Below are 20,066 nucleotides of genomic sequence, written 5' to 3'. Positions count from 1 at the left end.
GTATGCACACCTGCACACTCAAACAAGGCCCATTAACACAAGGGAGGGTTTCAGTGAACAGCATGAACAGTATGCCCATGTATTTCCATGTGCTGGCTGAGGCAGCGTGAGGCTGATCGCCTCACACTGTGCCTGAGTGAGGTGCCCACCATGTCCGCTGCTTGAAGCTCCCATTGAGCACACTTTCCTGCCAGCAGCTCAGCACATGAAACAGCTACCTTCTTTGCTGCCTGCTTCATTTTACAGGTGAAACTTTGCCAGATTTTGGGCCTCGATAATCGGTGGAAAACACATGGCACTTTGAGAGATACCAAGAAGTTCCTGCCAATAAGAGAACAAAAAATCTTTTTTTCCCTACTTGAATGACTTTCCAGGACTTTCGTTTGAAAGTTTTAAAGTACGATGCGTGACGGAATGCATTTATTGTGGTCGTGCCAATAAAGAAGTATAATAATTCACACAAAAAGACATGGAAGAAAGGACTGCAAACTTACAAATTAATATGTCAGCAATGCACAGTTACAAATTCTGAGAACTACAAGGAGAACTTACTCAGTTTTATTTACTATTATTTGAACATTTTACAGCCTTAGAGATAGGCTGAAGTTGAGGTAGAGCTGTTGCTCCATCTTGTCGAAGTCGGCCAGCTTAGTAAGTTTGGGCATCTGGTAAGGAGGCCTCCTGGGTGCCTCCCTGTGGAGGTTTACAAGGCATGGCCAGCAGGAAGGAGAGCCTCAGCTTAGACGCAGAATTGGCTTGAAGGATTATGTAGCTCATGTGGCCTGGGATCCCTCATGAGGAAACAGAAAACCTTCCCAGAGAGAGGGACGTCATGTAATACTTTGCCTAGCCTGTTGGCACCGCAGTCCGACTTCAGATAAATGAATGAAAATGTAAGCATGGACGAAGAGATCTTAAGACCAATTTACCAATCTGACAAGCTATTACACTCAGCTTAATATGGTTTGTTGTTTCACCTCAGCGCCGGTTGTTTTCTTACATTTGGCTTCTACCTCTAGACAGAGATCAGTAATAAATTCAACTCCAGGGAGAGGTTCCTCAGGCACTAGGCCTGCCTTTGTCCTGATTTGACTTGGATAACGGTTTGCATATACTTTGTCATGGTTAGCAGTCCAATGTTTTCTTAAGACTTAGTGATCAATGGTCAAGTATGAAATAACAACTTGGATGCGGAGCCATTGTTCCCTCAGTGAGTGTCACGCCGCAGTCAAACTCGTTCATTTGACATAGTAGAGAAGTTAACAAAGAAGTGGTTTTATCGGCGTGCCATTTTAATGTGTTCTCCACACATGTATCAAGTTCCTAAGTGGATACTCATGAGACGTGCGCTAATGGTGTTTGTTTCAAAAATATGACCCACAAATTTCTTTCCATTAGATTTATGAGACCCCCAAAGTCATCTCATAATTTCACACTACTGGACTCTTGAGTACAGTAATACACTGTAGAGCGTGACCTTCGTGGTGAGCTAAGCAGAATTAAGAGAAAAGAGAAAAGGTTCAAAGAAATAGATAGAAAGATATTACACAGTATATATGACTAAAGCAGTCCAGGGGCTGTGATTCAGCTTGACAGGGAGATGATCAGCTGATAGGGGAAAATATTAAATCTGGAATATTGACACACAGAGCAGAAAGAGGATGAAAGTCTTGCTGGAAGGCTTTAATTCAGCAACTTCAGATTTATGTTTCCTTTGGTAGTTTTCAATGTAGCATGGGCAGTTCCAGGTTTGTATTTGAGCTACAGTACTCTGAGCATTTCAGTCTCATGTTACCTTTTTAACAAGCCTGGACCCTGTATCTTATTCTGACAAGGGAGTGGGCGATAATGGTTTTAAGGACAGATGGCTGCAAAGGCTTGCTGCGCATTTTATTTCAACTTTTTTGGAAAGCAACACATTCGTAAATATCTTTGCAGTGTTTTGCCCTTCGTAATTTTTCTGTCCCCTCGGTGTGTAGGGTGCTTTATGAGCTTGTGTGTGTGTGTGTGTTACAGGAAGCCAACAGCAGGATACAGTGTGTAGGTTTTATAGCACGACTCGGCCATTATCAGATGTCTCGCGCACACACTCACAACATATGGGTTTGCTGTAGCCCCGTGGGGTTTTAGAGCCAAGAATTTCTTCCATCTTAAAGTAAAACCTGATCTTAAGGTAACAGTGAAGTTTGGAATGTGACATTTTCAAAGTTATATGTTTATCTTGGCTCCACTGTTGCCAAACATATGTAGTTACTGTACTCTGATTTGTGATGTGAAGAGAGGCGGCGGCTGGGCCGGGAGTGAGTGCAAAAGTTGATGTTTCCATTTCGTAAATGGTCACAGTTACAAACACAGTTGGAGGCTAAGCAGAGGTTGTCACTGCAGTAGAAACCTGTGGGCCCATATTTCTCAAATGGTTCCATATATGCAAGTGCCACACTAAACTGCAAGCATATGTCAATGGAAAACCCTGCATGCTATTTCCTTACAGATTTAGATGTATTTTTCGTGCCATTGTCAGCACATCTAAATCAACACAAGATTATACTGTAGTCTACCAAAAACATAAATGAACACAAAACTAACGAACACTGACGTGCCTTAAATCACGTCCTCATATGTAAGGTAATAGGTTTCACATGGGAATATACGTGGATTTCACATGTGACCCCCCCCACTGGGACTGTTCACATGGGACTTTACATGTGATGCACACATGCACACCAAGCTTGTGTTTCTAAACAAGTTTCCCAGTGCAAAATATTTGTTACACATGTGTCTTTAAACAAGTTTTCCACATCAAATTTAAGGTGTGTTAATGTCTGTAAAGCTTAAAAGGTAGCCTACAGTATTTTCAGTTAAATACGTGTAACCGTTAAAACAATATGTAACCAAATGAGGTAACACATTGGTAACCAAGTCTATGCACTACATATTGCAGTGCTTAAATTATAATTGGTCTTGTATTTATGGAGCCTATTGGTACTGAAAGTGCTCTACAGCCACTATGACACATCTACCCTCACGTTCACACAAGCACACACACATTCACACACCAGCACTAAGCACCGGGAGCATCTTGCGTTTCAGTGTCTTGCTCAAGAACACCGCATGTGTCACCTTAAAATACATCTTACAAAGATCTATCCTGATTAAGTGAAATGCAACATTTACAGTAAGTTTAGAATGTGATTATCAGAGGCAAGTTGTTTACGAGGAAGACAACAAACTCCCAAATTGCTCTTAATGATAAGGCCAGCATTCTGCATCGTAGCAGCTCTGCTGTTAATGAATGTGCGTTTTAATGAATGCAAGTTTAAAAAATGCCTCATAGGTGCAGTCTATTTAACAAGTCCATCTACAAGCCATAAAGGGACTTAATGGTTAAATACACACAAAACACACACTTTTAATCACAGGAAGGCATTTACACTTAACTTGAAATATTTATTCATCCCTCACTCTCATTTCATCCAGTCATGTTATGCAAAATATATTTATGTACAAAATACATTCAGTTTCACCTTTTCGCAATATCAATTTACAGTATGATACAAGACAACTTAGTTAATAAAAGACTGTGTAAACATCACTTTCTTTTATCAAAATACAATGTCAATCTCACTCACACAAAAAACAGTTTTACTCTTATTACTTTATATAGTATCAAAACAAAACAAAACAAAAAATAAAGACATAAACATTACCCTACATTAAAATGAGAACTACAGACAAAGCAGAACTGGAATTATATAACGCATATCAATGTAAACACTTTTATGAGTACACATTTAGAAATATCTTCAAAACAACAACAACAACAACAAATCCAGGAAAATTAGAACGAAAAATAATAACAAGCTAAAATTGTTTCTAAAGTTGCTAGTCGGCCATGCTTAAGGTGAAAGCAAGTACAGCAGTTTTCAGTCACACAACGTTTTCATATATCACATGTTGTTCTGCACATTATTAACACATTAGTACCTTTACTTTCAGCTATAATGGGAATGGATGGCATGGATAGATAGGTAAGCAAAGATTTTTACTAAATGAATGTTCCCTATTAAAAGCTTGTGCAGTGATATTTTCATTCAATGTATTTGACACTCATGTAGAGATCTGGATAGAAAAAGGGATAACACATCATTATTTTTCTTAAAAATACATAATTGGACAAGATAATCTCCTGTAATCGTCTGTGACCTCTTATTTACCTCTCCTGTGTGGCTGTCTGGCGATTACTCTGTTTACTGGCTCAGAACTTGTTTGCTTTGACAATAGGTTCTTTGTCTTTCTGGCACTCTAATTAAAGTCTTTGGTGAATTCTGCTTGCAGCACGTTTCCTGCTACGATACACGTTTTCAAAGCTGAATGTACGCCAGTGTAAGCATGTGTCTGTGTGTGTGTGTGTGGCCTCAGTTCAAAAGGTTCTGTTAGAAAAATAAACTTCAGTCTCTCACAGTATTGGCTTTCTCTCTTTTGAACGTGTTCAGTAGAGTTCATTGCAGCATTCATGATCATGATGACGAAGATGATGAACAACAAGGCAGTGTTTAAAACAGAGAATATTTAAAAGGAACAAATACGAAAAAGTGGTTGTTTCTTCAGTTGTTGCATGAAAATTTGTTGCAGAGATTTATGATGATGCTAATTATGAGTATGACTCAGTAGATGAACTGAGCCCCACCATGTGGAACCATCTCCGTCACGCCCCACGCCACCATGCTCCCCCTCTGCTCACAGCCCTGGCCTTCCTGCAGAGCCAGCTGGGAAATCTCCTCCTCCGACAGCACCTTATCCCACATGTTCACCCCTGTCATCTTCCCAGCAAAGGCCAGCTTGGCATCGAACCCTTCCTCAAACCCTGCCATGCCGGTCCTGCTGCTTGAAGATACAGAGCAGCAGCTGCGTCTTTCCTGTCCAAGCTGGAGTGAACCTTCGTCAGGTAGGACATGTCCCTCAGCCACTCCGGGTGTGAAGGCCACCTTTTTACCATCAGCCCACAAGGATGCCAGGCCCTGCTGAGAAGACCAAGCCCCGCACAAGTGGATCCACTGCCCTGGGTTCGCGACACCCTTCGCCTCCACCAGGTGAGATTCTCCTCCGATGGTGAAGAGCACAGAGGTTTGGCCAAGCAGCAGCTGGATCTCGTATGGGTTGCGGCGGTTTCCATAGGAGAACAGCACGGTTTTGTTTGAGAGGATTGTCGGTTTTACCCACATGCAGACAGTGAAGGAGGACGTGGAGAGATGGACATCTGGAATGACAGCAGTGTAGATTCGGCGGGATCTCATAGGGAAGAGGAGGGCTGTTTCACAACCTATGCAACAAGAAGATGTGATAGTATTCATTTTACTAGGAGTCGGACTTGGGAGTGATCAGCATGTCCATTATGAAGGCCTATGGCATGTACATTCTCTTTAAAATGGTTCAGGACATTTCATGAGAGCAAATTTGATGACAGCGAGTACTCTCAGCATTAGTAAGTGAAAAAAATATAAGGGTATGTTCAAATTCAAAAATGTCAAAAATGATTGTAAATTCATTTAAGCTGAATGCTTTATTGAGAGGTAAAGGTTGGTGTCATCAACATAAAATAGAAGATTTTTTTTGTTGTTAAAAGATTAGAAAAGAACTAGGCGCACATTACAACCTTGGAGGGGACTCCACCACTCCGTAATAAATGAAGGTTGTTGTGTAGATTTTGTGAGTCCTACTAAGAAAATTATCTTGGAGATACATTTAAATCTGCAGCTAGCTAGAATCTCCTCTTCTCCTTGAATGCAGAGCAGCTTGCGGATGTCATGGTCTTGCCAGTGCACTGCCATGATCGATCAAAAAGGTGGAGTTCAGTTTATGGTCAGGTAATGAGAACATGAATCATGTACTAGATTACCCTCTAGGTCCTCTAGTTCATTGAGTTGTTCTGCTATTTATGTATTACACACATTTTGGTTCTGTTGGTTGTATAACTGCCTGAAGGGCATGCATTTCTACAAACATTACACACCCTAAATCCATCTCTCAAATTCTCTCTGTTGCCCCTCCCTCTATCCTTCCAGTCAGACACTCACTTAAACTGGAGAGCCCAAAATATTGATGCTACATTTGTCTCAGGTTTCTGCCACTCACAAAATAATGGAGAAAAAAATTACATTTTGAACATGCGGAATGTGTGTGTGTGTGTTCATGAAGGTTTCCATCTGGTTCTACTTACCCAGGGTGCTTTGGTGTGTTTTTTTTGGCAACTAGCTAATGATTACACCTCCCTCTGCTCTATATGTAGGCCAGACCTACAGGTGTGTGTGTGTGTGTGTGTGTGTGTGTGTGTGTGTGTGTGTGTGTGTGTGTGTGTGTGTGTGTGTGTGTGTGTGTGTGTCTCTGAGTGCATGCATGAGATGAGTAAAATGTTACAACTTATTCTGTTTGTTTTTTTTTTCCAGGAAATGAAAGATAATGAAGTTGTCTTACTGACATGGCTGGTGCCTTGGTCCAAGTTTACTGACTCAAACTTAGACACTTAATCCCTAAACTTACATGGTTTTTAGTCATTGTTTATTTCAGGGTTGGATGCAAAACCAGTAACTCTGTTAACAGGAACCACATGCATGCATAAACCGTCATGGTCCAGTAGGAATGTTGCCTCGCACGTGTTTCCCTATTTTAAAGCTATTATTTGAGTCTATTGTTGCTTAAAAACCTCTTGAAGCATGACGGTTTTATAGCAAATACATTAAGTATTTGTCGGTTCAACTTGCTTCAGCTGTCAGGAAGGAGAGGCAGTATACAGGCAACTGCTGGTAGATCTCCTTTGAGCGGACTGTGTCAACTAGAGACGAATGTTAGTAAGTGAAGGGAAAATGTTAATTTGTTGCTTGAGGAGGACAGCACACCTGGAGACAGACAGATAAAGTGGAAAAGGTATTTAGGACTAACACGAAATGGAGGATGCCATTTCTTTTCACTTGAAGTCTAACCTGAATGTGTCAACCAGGAAAAAACTGAAAATGGGAAATCGCTTTGGTGGTGCAGTTAAGATCGATGAATGCAAATACAAAGAAAAGAAAACAGGCAAAAACTAATTGCTGATGCAAAGATTATAATCTTACCTGCAGGAAGGTATCTTTGTCTCGATGACCTCTGCACCTCTTCCAGCTTCATCCTCGTCTCTTCCAGTGCAGCCAGCACCACATCTACTGCAACCTCCCTCGATGTGACCCCTTGCGCCTGCGGCTCAGCCCCTCCACTCCCTGGAAGCTGAAATCCTGTCTTGGAATTCATTTCCATCCCAGCTTCTGGGCTGCTGAAACAGCTGGTCTCCAACTTAGCAAGTCGGGACGCTTGTGTTCGCGCCGCGGAGAGGAGATGCTGCAGTTGCGCCTCTAGGTGGTCGGAATTCCCGACAGAGTTCCCAGCAGCAGAAGACAGATCTCTAAGTTTGAGGCGTTCCAGAGTTTCTCTGAGCCGTCCCTCCAACTGCAAGGCCATCCGTCTTCCAGCTGTCTCCACAGCAGCCCCACAGGAGCCACCATACTGAGCTACGAACCTGACAAAGGATCAGTTAAAAAAAAACAAAAAACAAACTGTAATCTCAAGACAATCAAGACAATTCAGAATGTTGCCAAAATCAGCAAGTAACAGAAAAATGATCAGCAGCAATGTGAGAATCACTCATTTGTCATTTTTATTTTAACCATTTACAAAAAAGGACAGAAATCACCAGAATTTATCTGGTTTTCTTAATATTTATGTTACCAGTGAGAATGTTTAGTTTGAACTAAAATTTGTAGACAGTTCATCAAGAAAATTACCGATTCAATAATAAAAATGTTTGTTGTTGCAGGCTTCAAGTACTCAGTGGATGATTCTTTGCTGGCTGTTTCTGACAATCGTTACTGGACCGTGATTTCTTGATAACTCATTCACTTCAACCAACCTCATCATTTCACCACGCAGCGACCCCATCTCCACCTTGATGATATCATCAGCATACTGAAGCAGCATGTTCTCTCTCATCTGACTGTTCTCCAGCATAGAGAAGAGTTTGTCCCACTTGGTCAGGTCTGGGGAACTGCAGGGTGTGCTCGTGGCTGTAAAGAGCAATGGTAAAAAGGAGAGGAGAGAGGTGGGAAAAGAGAAATGTTATTCAGCAGAGGATAAACTCGGGCACATCCCTGGAGATAGAGGTAGATGCACTGTTCTTCCACAAAGGTCAAGGATTTACCCTTTAAGCACTCCTTTGCCATCATGTCGATGCATTCTGGCATTCACACAGGAAGAGTGAATTTAAAATTCGAAACTTTCTCAGCAGAGTTATAGACCAGATGCTATTGCAGGACATGTCTAACCGTTTTCAGATGTGCTGTGTTCTCTCCGACTTGTAGAGTAATTTCAAGGCTATAGTTGTAAGAGAAAAAAAAAAGTTTCATTCCGTGGGAGGTCCAACTGCAGCAATTGCCAAAGAAGAGATAGTGGCGGTAGATAAGAATGTGAGAGAGAAATTGGACAATTGGTTCTTAATCTGAATGCTGTTCCTACAAGATTATCTGGATTTCTGCTGTGGACGAGCAGAAAGACGGAAGGAAGGGGAAGGAAGGGGAAGACCTTCTGAGAGGAGGTAGAGAGATAACAGAGAAACACTAGGAAGAGGCAGATAAAACGAAGCCAGGGGGTAAAACAATCCAGGAGTGAGAATATACATCGGACACACTGTTCTGTTTAACGTTTGAGGCTTTCAGACTCTGTTTATACCTGCAAGCGTATCCCAGAGGAGCATTATTACAGGGCTGCATGATTTGTTTTGGCTTCCTGTCCCCAGAGTTCAAAGTAAATTAGACAGAAGGTTCATGCACTCGGTTACCTCTGACTTACCACTCCAAAAGAGTAGGTCTGACAACTGCTATGATGGAAGTGGGAGTAAATAGAGCATAATCCACTTTCTTGGTTCTGCTTATTTTTAAGAGACTGTTATTTTAAAAGACACAATTTAACGCCATGCCCTATACAGTACATACATGGATAATTAAATAACAAGCTTCCAATAGTCACAGGAGTGTTAAGAAAATCTTATGTCTTCTGTATGTAATTTGTCAACCTGCCGTTTGTTTTCAAAATGACTGTGCCACAACCTGTCTCATTAATTGAGATTCTACTCAGAAATTCAATGATTTGAGTGGGTCAGGTTCAGCGATCTGTTTGCTCTAATTTCTGCCTCAACCCACGATTAATCACAACGCCGTCTGTGCCCAGTTTCCTGCCTGTTAACAACTGTACTGCAATTACACCTCCTGCCAGGTTAAAAACAACAAACAAATGCAAAATGAGAGCTGTAAAAGCCTCAGCAGAACGCACAAAAAACACATGCATGCACTCACGCTTTCCCCTTTTTCATGTACACACTTGAGCACATTCCTCTCTCTGGCAAAGAGGGAAACTTTGATGCTTGTAGAAACAGCTGACAGAAGAATTTCATAATAGTTTTTCTGCAGACGGTGATCAGTCATTCATGCCGTAATACGTGCGGTAGTTAATCAACTGACTCAGCATATTATTTGATGCTGCTCATCTCACACATAAACTGTGTCTCTGCCAATGCCCTGTGTATTGTAGCAGGACTTCTTCTCTGTCCAAAAAGTACACGATAACCTGATCACACTGAGCATAACCATGTGCAGCCACATGTGAGCCAGGAACTTCTTACAGAACAGCGGCAACCTCATCATTGTCATACATGTAAATCAGCAAATCACTACACATATTCATTTAAAGACACCACCTTAACTTTCCACTGAACATCCTACTTTTCTTTCTTCACTTCTTTTTGCAGACCATGAATCGGAAAATGTATCATGAAATTTATGGTCAGTGAAAGAGGAAAAAAAAAACATCTTTGTCAGTTAATTTTTGGTGATTTATTGATGCTTAACTAATTGTGTTGCCTGTTGTTGCTCCCCCTGTAATGACAGACTGTACGTTTACATCAGTGTCCTGATCTCACCTCTCCCACAGTCCAATAAGAAAACAGTTTCATGCTCCAGAATTTAATTAAATTGCAGCCACAGCCATTTGAGATTCTCAATCAGATACATCTTTAGTTCCAGCCCACACACACACACACACACACACACACACACACACACACACACACACACACACACAATCTAACACTTACGTTCTGGTGTGTCTCCATCTGTGATTTCATTGTAGTAGGTGTCATCGTAGCTGACCTCGATATTATCCTCATAGGCGAGAGCTAAGCACACGCACGCCGACAGCACACACACTGCCTGAGGGAGCCTCCAGAGAAACATGCTGCTGCTGCTGCTGTGTGAAACTGAGAGAAATGTGTGTGTGTGTGTGTGTGTCTGTTGAGAAGACCAGTTGCAGTCAGGTTTGCTCTGTTTGTGTTTTGTTTGCCTCTGCTGCCTCACTTTATACAGAGCGGCAGGTCTACCACTCTCCTTTTCAACCCCTCTTTCATACTGTATTTGTCCCTCCTCCCTAATGACTCCCCACCTCTCTCTCTCTCTTTCTCTCTCTCTTTCTCTCTGCCTAAATGCTGAGCAATCCTTGGGCACGAAGCCCAGTGATGTAGAGGGTACTCCATCCAGGGAAAGAGACTGTCTCCCTACAATACTTAATCTCAGCCCTAAGCTTCATTTAGTCTTAAAAGATAAAGACAGTTTATCGCAAGGTCACTATTACTTTTGTACCTCATTCTGTCAGTCATATGAACTTCACAAGGTAGCTATTATGATGATCTGGGAAGACAGGGACGTCTTCACTCTGACAGAGTTGGATGGTCAACTGCATATAAAAATGGATGGGTTTCCTGAAGAGTTGTTTTCAGGTTCAGTGTGGCCTTGTTTTCGCCATCTTGGCCACTTTAACTGGTCAAGCTGTGGAGCGCAAGTGGAAATGAGGATGCCTGGGTCTAACGTTGACAGCCTGTGATGGCGTCCATGTGTCATTCAATACAACCTCCCTCTTAATTATACATAACTTCAACCCTTTTATCTTTAGAGATGAAGGAGGTGCTTTTTTTACACTTAGCTGTAAACATGGCATTCCTTGGCAAGTTGATGTGTTTATGGTTTTCATGGGTAGGATCTCAACACAATACCAGGGTAACAATCTTGTCTGGCATGGAATCATCAGAATTACGTCTTTTGCAGTTTCAGTCAGCTTCGTCAGACCAGCATGCTCTGGGACAGTTTACAGCTGAGTGTGAAGCGTCCGTAATGAGAGTCAGCACCCCCAAATTTGAGGCCACGGTGCTCTGCTGGAAAACTGTGAAGCATTTGGTGTAGGGTCACTGCTCCTCGGCGTTGAAAGGGGCCAGGTGGTTGGGGCAGCTCACCTGGAGGTTTACCAGGCATGACAAGCTATGCTTATATCTCAACTCACCTGCTGTGAAGTTGTGCATATTAACAAAGAGGTCTATGGGGGCTGACTCTCTTTTGCAGCCAGCCTCAAGTGGTCTTTTAAGGAACTGCAGGTTTTCATATTGACATGATGTAAACAAACAGATGTATCTTAACCTCTTTATTGTAAGATAAAAATGTGCACACAGAAAAGCCATCGTTTTCAAATGAGCCAAAGCCATTTCAGGTTTCTACAGCATATGTTGATACAGTATATTTCATCAAGTGACTTGCAATTCATGTAATTCCTTCTGATCCTGCCGCCATCTACAAACAAGGTCCAGATTTTCGACATTTACTTTAACAATGACAATATCAAAACCAAAGCAGAAATGGCAATTGAGCTGCAATGAACTGGAATAACCATTCACCATAAAGGTAGACCTTACACTGACCAACCAAAGATCTCACTTCTAAATAATGTTTTTTGTAAACTTATTGCACAGTTATTACCACAAATCATATCAGTCAAACACATAGAGATGTTTTTGAGGAAATGAAGAAATGATTGAAAATTCCTCTAAGTTTCCACCCTTGTGAAAGCATGTAGTTCTCGTAAGTATAGCAATGTGAGGGCCCGCTAGTGAGGCAATGAGTAATGCGTCGTTGGAGGTAGCCTGGATGTCGTAATCAGATCTAACTGCAGCTCCTGCGACTCACAGAGAGAAAAGGAGAGTTACTAGAAGGGGGGGAGGAGGCAGAGAAGACAAACTTCCCTGATTTTTGCCCCATGCAGAGATTATGTATGTGTGTGGGAGGTAAGTCTGAATGCAACCCAGACACAAGAGGTTTCTAAATGGGTTTATTGTTCTCCTGCTTGACTTTCTGAAGCAAATAATGGAATTATTTGCCAGCCTTATGTAAGTGTGTGCATCCACATGATGTGTGAGCTTCCTAAATGGTTGCGTTTGTGTGTGTGAGTGCTTGTTAGTGTATTTTCAGTGGAATGGAAATAACAACTTCCTTATGGAACTTTAGGGTATGCCTACTCTCATCCTGCACCACTATCTGTCTCCCTTTTATTGTGTCTGTTTTCCCTCTCTCGAATACCTACTGAAACAAACACTCGTTCACTTGTTATCTCTGTGAAACAGTCTTTTCATCCAGACAGCTGCACTCAGACAGACAGTGGGAGGTGCGTGGGAGAAAGGAAAAGGTGCTTCAGTTTTCTCTCGGTTGTCAATAAAACTAAATATTTGTGCATTGCATTAATTAAAGATTTGTAATAAGGAGTGTGTGAAATTTAACACGTTGATTTCAGTAATTTCATTCCTGCACACCTGTTTGCCAGCTGTCCAGTTTTCTTTTCTGCTGCCGACTAGTAGGGCCTCCTCAGATAAACAAATCCTCTAATGCTCAAGAATCGATGTGTTTTATATTTCCATCAGCGGCACTGATTTGCTTGGCATTCATACATAAGAAAGTGAGTACCCCAATCACTTCTCACAGTGAGCCAGCAGAAAAAGAAAAGAGCATTGCCAGCACCAAGAAGTCATACTTTTATATATGTCACAGATGAAAGAATGAAAGGAATAAGCTGAGTAAAAAAAAAAAAAAAAAGTACATGTCTCATCTCCTACTACCATTTATCCTCACTAGGGTCACGGGGTCATTGTTGCAGTAGTCATATTTCAATAAGGATAGATGATTTGGAAGTGGAGTACAAAATGTAATGGAGTACAAAGAGCTTGTCATAATAAATATTTTGGTGGTTAGACTGCCATGCAAAGCAACAACATAGACCACAGTCACTAGATCAGGGTGGGAGTGGGGGAGCCCTTGGGCTGACAGAGATTTCAGTTATGACTGCTTGACTGCAGTGAATTCAGATTGATTGAACATGGACTGATCAGCATTGTGATGCTTTGAACAGCAGTGTTCTAGGAGATGCTGGGTCTTGCCATTTATGTGGGCGTCACCAACCACTGTTGCAGTCCAGGTACTCCCTTTAATAGAAATGGTGGCAGTAGCCTTCAGTGCCCTGACACAAGTTTGAGGAAAACAACCACGAGGTCAAGGTGTTCACTTGACCTCCAAAATTCCTATATCTAAATCCATTCCAATATGTGGGATGCACTGATCCATGCAGGCTCCACTCACAGGACTCGAAGGACTTAAAGGATCTGCCACTAATGTCTTGGTGTTAGGTACCACAGCAGAGTAGTGTAGAGCTGTCTAGTGTAATCTAATGGAGGTCTAATGGAGTCCATGCCTTGGTGGGTGAAGTATGCAGAACCTACCCTACATTACGCAGAAACTGACCACAAAGCATTGTAAGAAGGTGCCATATGTGCCATATTATGGCTCTGTCAGCCTTGTATGAAATTGTTCTTCCACAATCCTCAGCATGCTCATGTTTACCCGCCTGCCTTCACTGGTAACAATAAACGCTATTTCCTAAGACCGTGTAAACACACTGTCTGTGTGGTTAGTCCACAATTTTAACAGTTCTAAAAACGTGGAACGGCTTGAAAGAAAATACAGGAACGTGTCCCATAACTCAAAAAGCTGAGACAATGGAGAAAATCTGACGAAAGCATGAATTGTGATCTGGTGTACCATAGTGACGTGTGCAGTTCAAACAAATAGATGCCAGTCCTGACATAAATATCAAAACGCTTTTGCATCTCCCATGGACAAGTTTTTGCCATCTCTGCCACAGTTTGACAAATTAGAGGTAACTCATAGTGGCAGCTTTAACAACGCTGACTGAACTGGGAATAGAAACAATTTGTTGGTGAAGAAATACAGAATTCCCACCGGTCTCACCTGAGTCTGAAAACAGTCGTGGAATTCAATCACCTGATGCACATTATTCTTTTGTGCCAGACCCATTTGCTGAAGGAATTTATTTCTGCCCAAGACACAATATATTCCTAGAACTGAAAGCAAGACAACGAATCAGTACAAAAAGAAAAGCGTGAAAGGGTAGGGTTAGGCTGTACATCATTGAGAGGGCATGCCCAGAAATGTGGCATACTGTCAGCACGCAACACTACTCTACTTCTATTGGTATTTCTACTGCTAGTACTGCAGTACACATAAGTACATATGTACACAACAATACAGTACATATGTAAATGCTGTATATAGTTCAAGTACATGGGCACAAATTATTTGATGGAATTCTATGACTGTTTCACTGTTCCACGAGGCTGGGCTGGTTATTTAATAAAAATCTGCATGCCTTACTGTAGAGAGGTAAAATATGAGGCTGACAGATGTTACAAAGAGAAGAGAGAAAAAGGCAGGTGTTCCTGTGTTCTGTACATGCTTGCATATTTTACCTTATAGCTGCCATCTGAGGTAGGAATTGACGCAGTTGTTACACATCACACATGCTCACCTGACAGACCAGTGTGTACAGTATGCAACTATACACAATATTTACTTAATTTGAAACTGTGCCTTCTCAAATACTTTTAAAACACAAATCAGTGCCTCCGAGTCAGAAAAATGCTCATGTTTTTTTTTTTCTTTTTTGACAAAATGGCAAATTACCCTCGCTGAATTCTTGTATGACTTACTGACATAGCTGCACACTGAGGCAGTCTGTGATATCAGGCACACAGATGTGTTGCATACATCTCCAGCTGCATCTAGTTAGTGCTGACTCAGTAAAAAGAATTGCTGAGTTGATTGTGTGTTTGGGACTCATCGTAGTCTGAAAATTTTACTGATGCACCTCATAGTCTATAATGATGATACAGGATAACGTTAAAATGAGTCAGAATGGTTGTGACATGCTGTCATCCACACACAAAGAAGTCATCAATTTGATCTATATATAGAACCATATACATCTGCTCTGCAGTTCCAGTGCACATGTACGATTTCCATATAAAGTATTTTTTATGCATAAAACATTTTGACTCATGTGTCCAATTAATTTAAAACCTCTCCAAGTATTTCTTTGGACTCTGGTAACGGGATCCCTTCCAGGGATCAGGGCTGTCACGTTCCATATAGACAAGAATATTTTAAATAGTTTTTACTGCGTTGCAGGAGGGGATTTGTTCATGCAACACAGAGTCTCAAAGATATAGGCTTTCTGGGAGAGGTTTGTCTCTTGTCTCCACCTGAGGTTATACAAGCTGCATGTTATACGGCTTTTCATAGTACATGCATACATGGAATGAAAGTTGTAAGCTGCAGAAAACACATTTAAGTTGTAAAGCTCTCCAGAATCACACCTGATCTGAATATCATTTGTGCAGATCTCTGCGGTTTTATCCTGTACAGTAACCTCACTCGCATAACAGGTCAGATGTTTTGTGGGTAAGATGAAAATTTCTGGCTAAGACTGTAATGTTTATGTGAGGTGTAACAGCTAAGTTATTCATAAGTTACTCACTTAACAACTTAATTCCAGGCACAGTTCACAAGCTTGAACTCTGTCTGTCAGGGGGCAGAAAAGGTGCCTAAAAAGGTCGGTTTAACTTTGGAGTAAAATTAAATGTTTAATTCAGAAAGTCACGACTCTCTGGTCTCTTGGCTGCTAGTCATACTTTAAAATGTATAGTTTTTTCATTGAAAGGCATTTTTCCCTTTACTGACCGTTTAAGTGTCCTCTTTGAGTTATTTTAATATAAAAATGACAAATAAGAAACATTACTTTAAGAAGGCCAACAGCTGGATTAAAGTGTCTCTTTTTTGGGATTGTAATGTGACATTTGGAAAAGCTGCACTCTAAAAGAAAAGCCATTGTCCTCTCTTTGTCCAGGAAAATGATGCCTTTGTTAAAAGAACCAAAGGTCACTACAAGATATCTTAGTGAGATTAAGTCACAATGACTTGTTGGGTGTTTGGTGGAATGAAGGTATGAAGGTCGGATGTTGCACTCACATAGAGCCCTACTCTGCAACTTCACAACTTGCACTCACACACGCACACACGTACGCACGTACACATGCACATGTTGTGAAGTTGCAGAGTGGGGCTCTATGGCAGGAGCCTCACTAAGTGCTGAATATTTAGTGTTTCTTCATTAGAGTTCATTAAGTCCAGCCACATTGGATCTCACAATAGACGTGTACAAGGCCCATGTCCATTCACTGATGAGTCACAACTGCTTTTAGAGGCACAAGGGAGATCTACACAATATTCGGAAGGCGGTCATAATGTTATACCAGATAACTGTATGTGTGTGAGTGTATAGTATAAGGGGTGGATGTACTCAAACCAGTGAGCTCAGTAAATCTTCCACAGTGTGTTTCTGTTTAGACTCTCGTCTCCTCCAGCCTTTTAACATTCCTCCGAACAGACCTGTAAACCCTACAGCATCAGCTTTATGGTTGTTACCAGCTCTCCCTTTCTGGACATGAGCCGTATATGTCTGTTTTTATTGTGATTTGTGTTGAAAGTGTATGGTGTGGATGTGTATTTGATGTAGTACAGTGTAAGCTACAACAGAGGCAGTCACCATCTCCTAAATGTTTTGCCCTCTGTCTTCTCACTCAACAGTTCAGAACAGTGAGTCGTTTCTGCTGATCTCTTTGTAGCCATGGATCAAATTACCCCGTCAAACATGTATTCTTTTATTCAAAAACTGAATGCAGCTCGATTTATTTGATTTGAGTGTATAGGAGATATACATACAGTAAATAAATAAACAGTTAACAAGCATGGTTAAAAAAACATGGTTAAAAAGTGTGCATTACTAGATGCCACATAAAGTTGTGTGTTATCCTCACAACACTGAAAATGACAGTTATGTCTAGGGATTACCTGGCTCAGGCAAGCTTATAATAGAAAATAAACAAGGACCAAGAATTAACCCCTGGGGAACACCATGTGAGAGAAGAGTTTACAATTTATGGGTTTTTATGTGTGTGCTGCTTCAGTTCACCAAGCTTGTGTTTTTCTGTTTCTGCTCAGTTTCACTTCAGGATTTTAATTTAGCATTTTTTCCCAGAATAGCAACTGGAACAGTTAATTGACCCTCAAGGAAACATCGTCTACTATTTGGATCTGTGTTTCCACCATGTTGATCACAGGGTTGTAGAGTCCGGTGATGAAGTGCTGGTGTCACTGATGATATTTTTTGTTTAAAATAGAGAGCTGTAATGGCAATGAGAGCTTGCAATGCATAATGTCTTTTCACAATGAGCTTGTTTCACTCATTCCACATTTGAAATGGAAAACATACAAGAGGCACATATATTTCTCATGCCACAGCCCCAAAATAATCCAGTTGCTACCAGAAGATTTTAGTGGTTTAGAGCAGTACAAGGCAAAAAGTAGTAAACTTAGTCTGCTTCTGTAAATCTAAATTTTAGACTTTTGCTCATCAAAGTAATTGGAAATACGGGTTGAATAAGCTTTGCAATATGAGTAGACTGATTTTGTTACCTTTGGCCAAAGTCAGACAAGCTGTTTCTTTGTGTTTTCAGTATTTATACTAAGCTAAGCTCACCACTTGCTTACCATTTGAAAACAACAGTCTTTGTTCAGTGAATCACTTAAAGATGTTTTAAAGGTCCATCGGAGAGCTGTTGGGTAATGCTGTGGGGTTTGTTGGGCTGCGTGCTGATTTGCAAATGCCTTTATGTCCAGTCATGCATGAACCCTGACCTTTAGTTTTTACACGTGTCAGCATCAGTGATGGAATATCTACATCAAACGAAGAAAGTTTTCTTCTTGTGGTTATCTTGGGTGTTTAAAGATAATATCACAGATACATTACAGACAGCTGGGCAAGGGAATGTTTATCACAACAGACATTGGCCACCAGTAGTATCCAAAGACAACGAGAAAACAAATGTAAAAACTAAAAGAATTATTCAAATCCTCCAATGGATATTTTACAGAGCTTAACACCCACATAAAAACCTCTTCCTAACAGTAGCTACAGATGGGGTGAAAAAAACAAAAAAAGATGGGGTGCCCTACTGTCCAGTCACAGCTCCTGTTCTGGTTTTTAGCCATGTACTAGAATGGATATACTCTACTTGGATATTATTTGTGTTATTAATTCCTAAGGTAACATTTTTATATGAGTGTGGTGAACATGAGTGTGAACAAAGTTTCAAATTCTTCTTTGTCGCTTATTGAAAGCATCTTTGTAACTTTTTCTCTGCAGGTAACCACATGCTGTTGCGGGTGCTGCCGTCAGTCTACCCCAGACAACCAGACACCATCCACCATCACCTAGGCAACCTCACTGCAATGATGTCACAGCTGGAATCTCCGGAGCAGCAACACCTGATCAGACTCATTCAGATGGTCGCTGAGCAACATCCACTAGTGAGTATTTGCACTGAATTAAAGTTCCGCACTGACAAACGTGGCTGGTGACATTATACCTTGGGGCTGTCTATAAGGAATTTCTTAAAATTAAATGAACACAATTTGACAACTTGGATTCAAATGTAAACTGATAAGAATTGTGTTACAGCGACCCTTGACCTTTGTCAACCAAACAAAAAGCCTTTCTGGCCATAACTCAAAAACCACACTCTAATTATCACAAAGCTTCACATAAAATGTCTAAAAGGACTGCTTGACTGTAGCGTCATAATCATCTTCTAAAACAATTTACATTCACAATGAGTCTGAACAGTCATGAATGTAAACTGCAGCTTGGGGTATCTAATTGTGAGGAGGTAATTCTCAGTTTATGTTAACATTAACAACTGTGGGTTAATAAACCTATTCACTTTAACATGTGTTATTTTTATGTGTAACTTATGGGCCTCATATTTCAGTTATCCCACTTAGGCCACTGTCACCTAAGAAACCTTAATGTAAATTTAGACTTCAGTATTGCTTTCAACTTTTCATTTACACTAACTTTGCCAGCCTTGTAGTCACTATTTCAAGAAGTCACATCTTAGTGGCACGTAAAACAAGCAGTTTTCTACCTGTGTTGTATACTATTGTTTAAAATGATAATTGAGTAGAGAAAATATAATATAAACCAACTGTTTGTTTTGTTATATGGCAATGTACGACTGACTTTGGCCCCTGAGTCAAACTTAGTCATAGCTTTTACGATTCAGCTCCACTATATCCTGTAAGCAGCTCACATTGAAATATAGTAGGAAAATCCACTAAGACACAAAGAGAATTGAGCAATATGACCCGTGCATGTGGAGTACACGTATGATAGGAGGAATTCCCTTAATCCTGACTATTTTGGAGCAAAGAACATGATTGGGAAGTACCACATAAAATACCAGAAAACAGAGCATATGCTGGTAAAACTTCAATGGTCTTACTCAGCGAAGAAAGAAGACCAGCCATCTGGAGTTATTCTATTCCGCACCCCTCCCTGCCCCCACACAGACGCTCCAAAATATTTCTGCTCTGATTATAGCTGCGTTGATCGCAGCACTCACCAAATGTCCCACATCTTACTGGAACTGATGCAGTAACAAAACAATTAAAAACAACAGTGATAAGAAACTTTTTCTGCAGCTTGTCATCCTGTGACTCAGATACTGTTTGATATTGACATATTTATTCAGAGCAAGTGGCTCATACAGTTGCCGCAGAAGGACTGGCTCACTGTTTTCCGGTCCAGCCTAGTGCAGTCCAGTGTGACCAGTAATGAGGAGAAACTGTTCTTTCACTCAGTTGGTCCAGACACTCCCACACTAAAGCATTTGTTGATTATTAGTCACTAATCTCTTCATCTTGTTC

The 20,066-nt window shown here is 40.9% G+C and overlaps 2 protein-coding genes across 2 annotated transcripts in view; one reads left to right on the top strand and one right to left on the bottom strand.

Annotated features, from left to right (window-relative positions):
• veph1 (ventricular zone expressed PH domain-containing 1) overlaps positions 1 to 20,066 on the top strand; it is an 81,453-nt gene that overhangs the window by 16,283 nt on the left and 45,104 nt on the right. The window contains exon 5 of the mRNA XM_047594354.1: positions 18,505 to 18,668. Within this exon, the coding sequence (XP_047450310.1) occupies positions 18,505 to 18,668 (164 nt within the window). The remainder of the gene's footprint in view (positions 1 to 18,504; positions 18,669 to 20,066) is intronic.
• On the bottom strand, positions 3,427 to 10,468 carry ptx3a (pentraxin 3, long a). The gene is made up of 4 exons (XM_047594355.1): positions 10,172 to 10,468; positions 7,937 to 8,090; positions 7,110 to 7,546; positions 3,427 to 5,320 (listed from the first exon to the last, which is right to left on the bottom strand). Exons 1-4 carry the CDS (start codon positions 10,308 to 10,310, stop codon positions 4,665 to 4,667), a joined length of 1,386 nt encoding a protein of 461 aa, XP_047450311.1. The 5' UTR covers positions 10,311 to 10,468; the 3' UTR covers positions 3,427 to 4,664.

Source organism: Mugil cephalus, chromosome 9, assembly GCF_022458985.1.
Source record: "Mugil cephalus isolate CIBA_MC_2020 chromosome 9, CIBA_Mcephalus_1.1, whole genome shotgun sequence".
Taxonomy (NCBI): Eukaryota; Metazoa; Chordata; class Actinopteri; order Mugiliformes; family Mugilidae; genus Mugil; species Mugil cephalus.
This window is presented reverse-complemented; position numbering and strand designations above follow the sequence as displayed.

Coding starts and splice junctions, on each gene's coding strand:
- ptx3a (XM_047594355.1), bottom strand. CDS start 10,310: ATGTTTCTCTGGAGGCTCCCTCAGGCAGTGTGTGTGCTGTCGGCGTGC. Junction 8,091..10,171: donor AGATGGAGACACACCAGAAC/GTAAGTGTTAGA, acceptor TGCTCTTTACAG/CCACGAGCACACCCTGCAGT. Junction 5,321..7,109: donor ACAAAGATACCTTCCTGCAG/GTAAGATTATAA, acceptor CTTGTTGCATAG/GTTGTGAAACAGCCCTCCTC.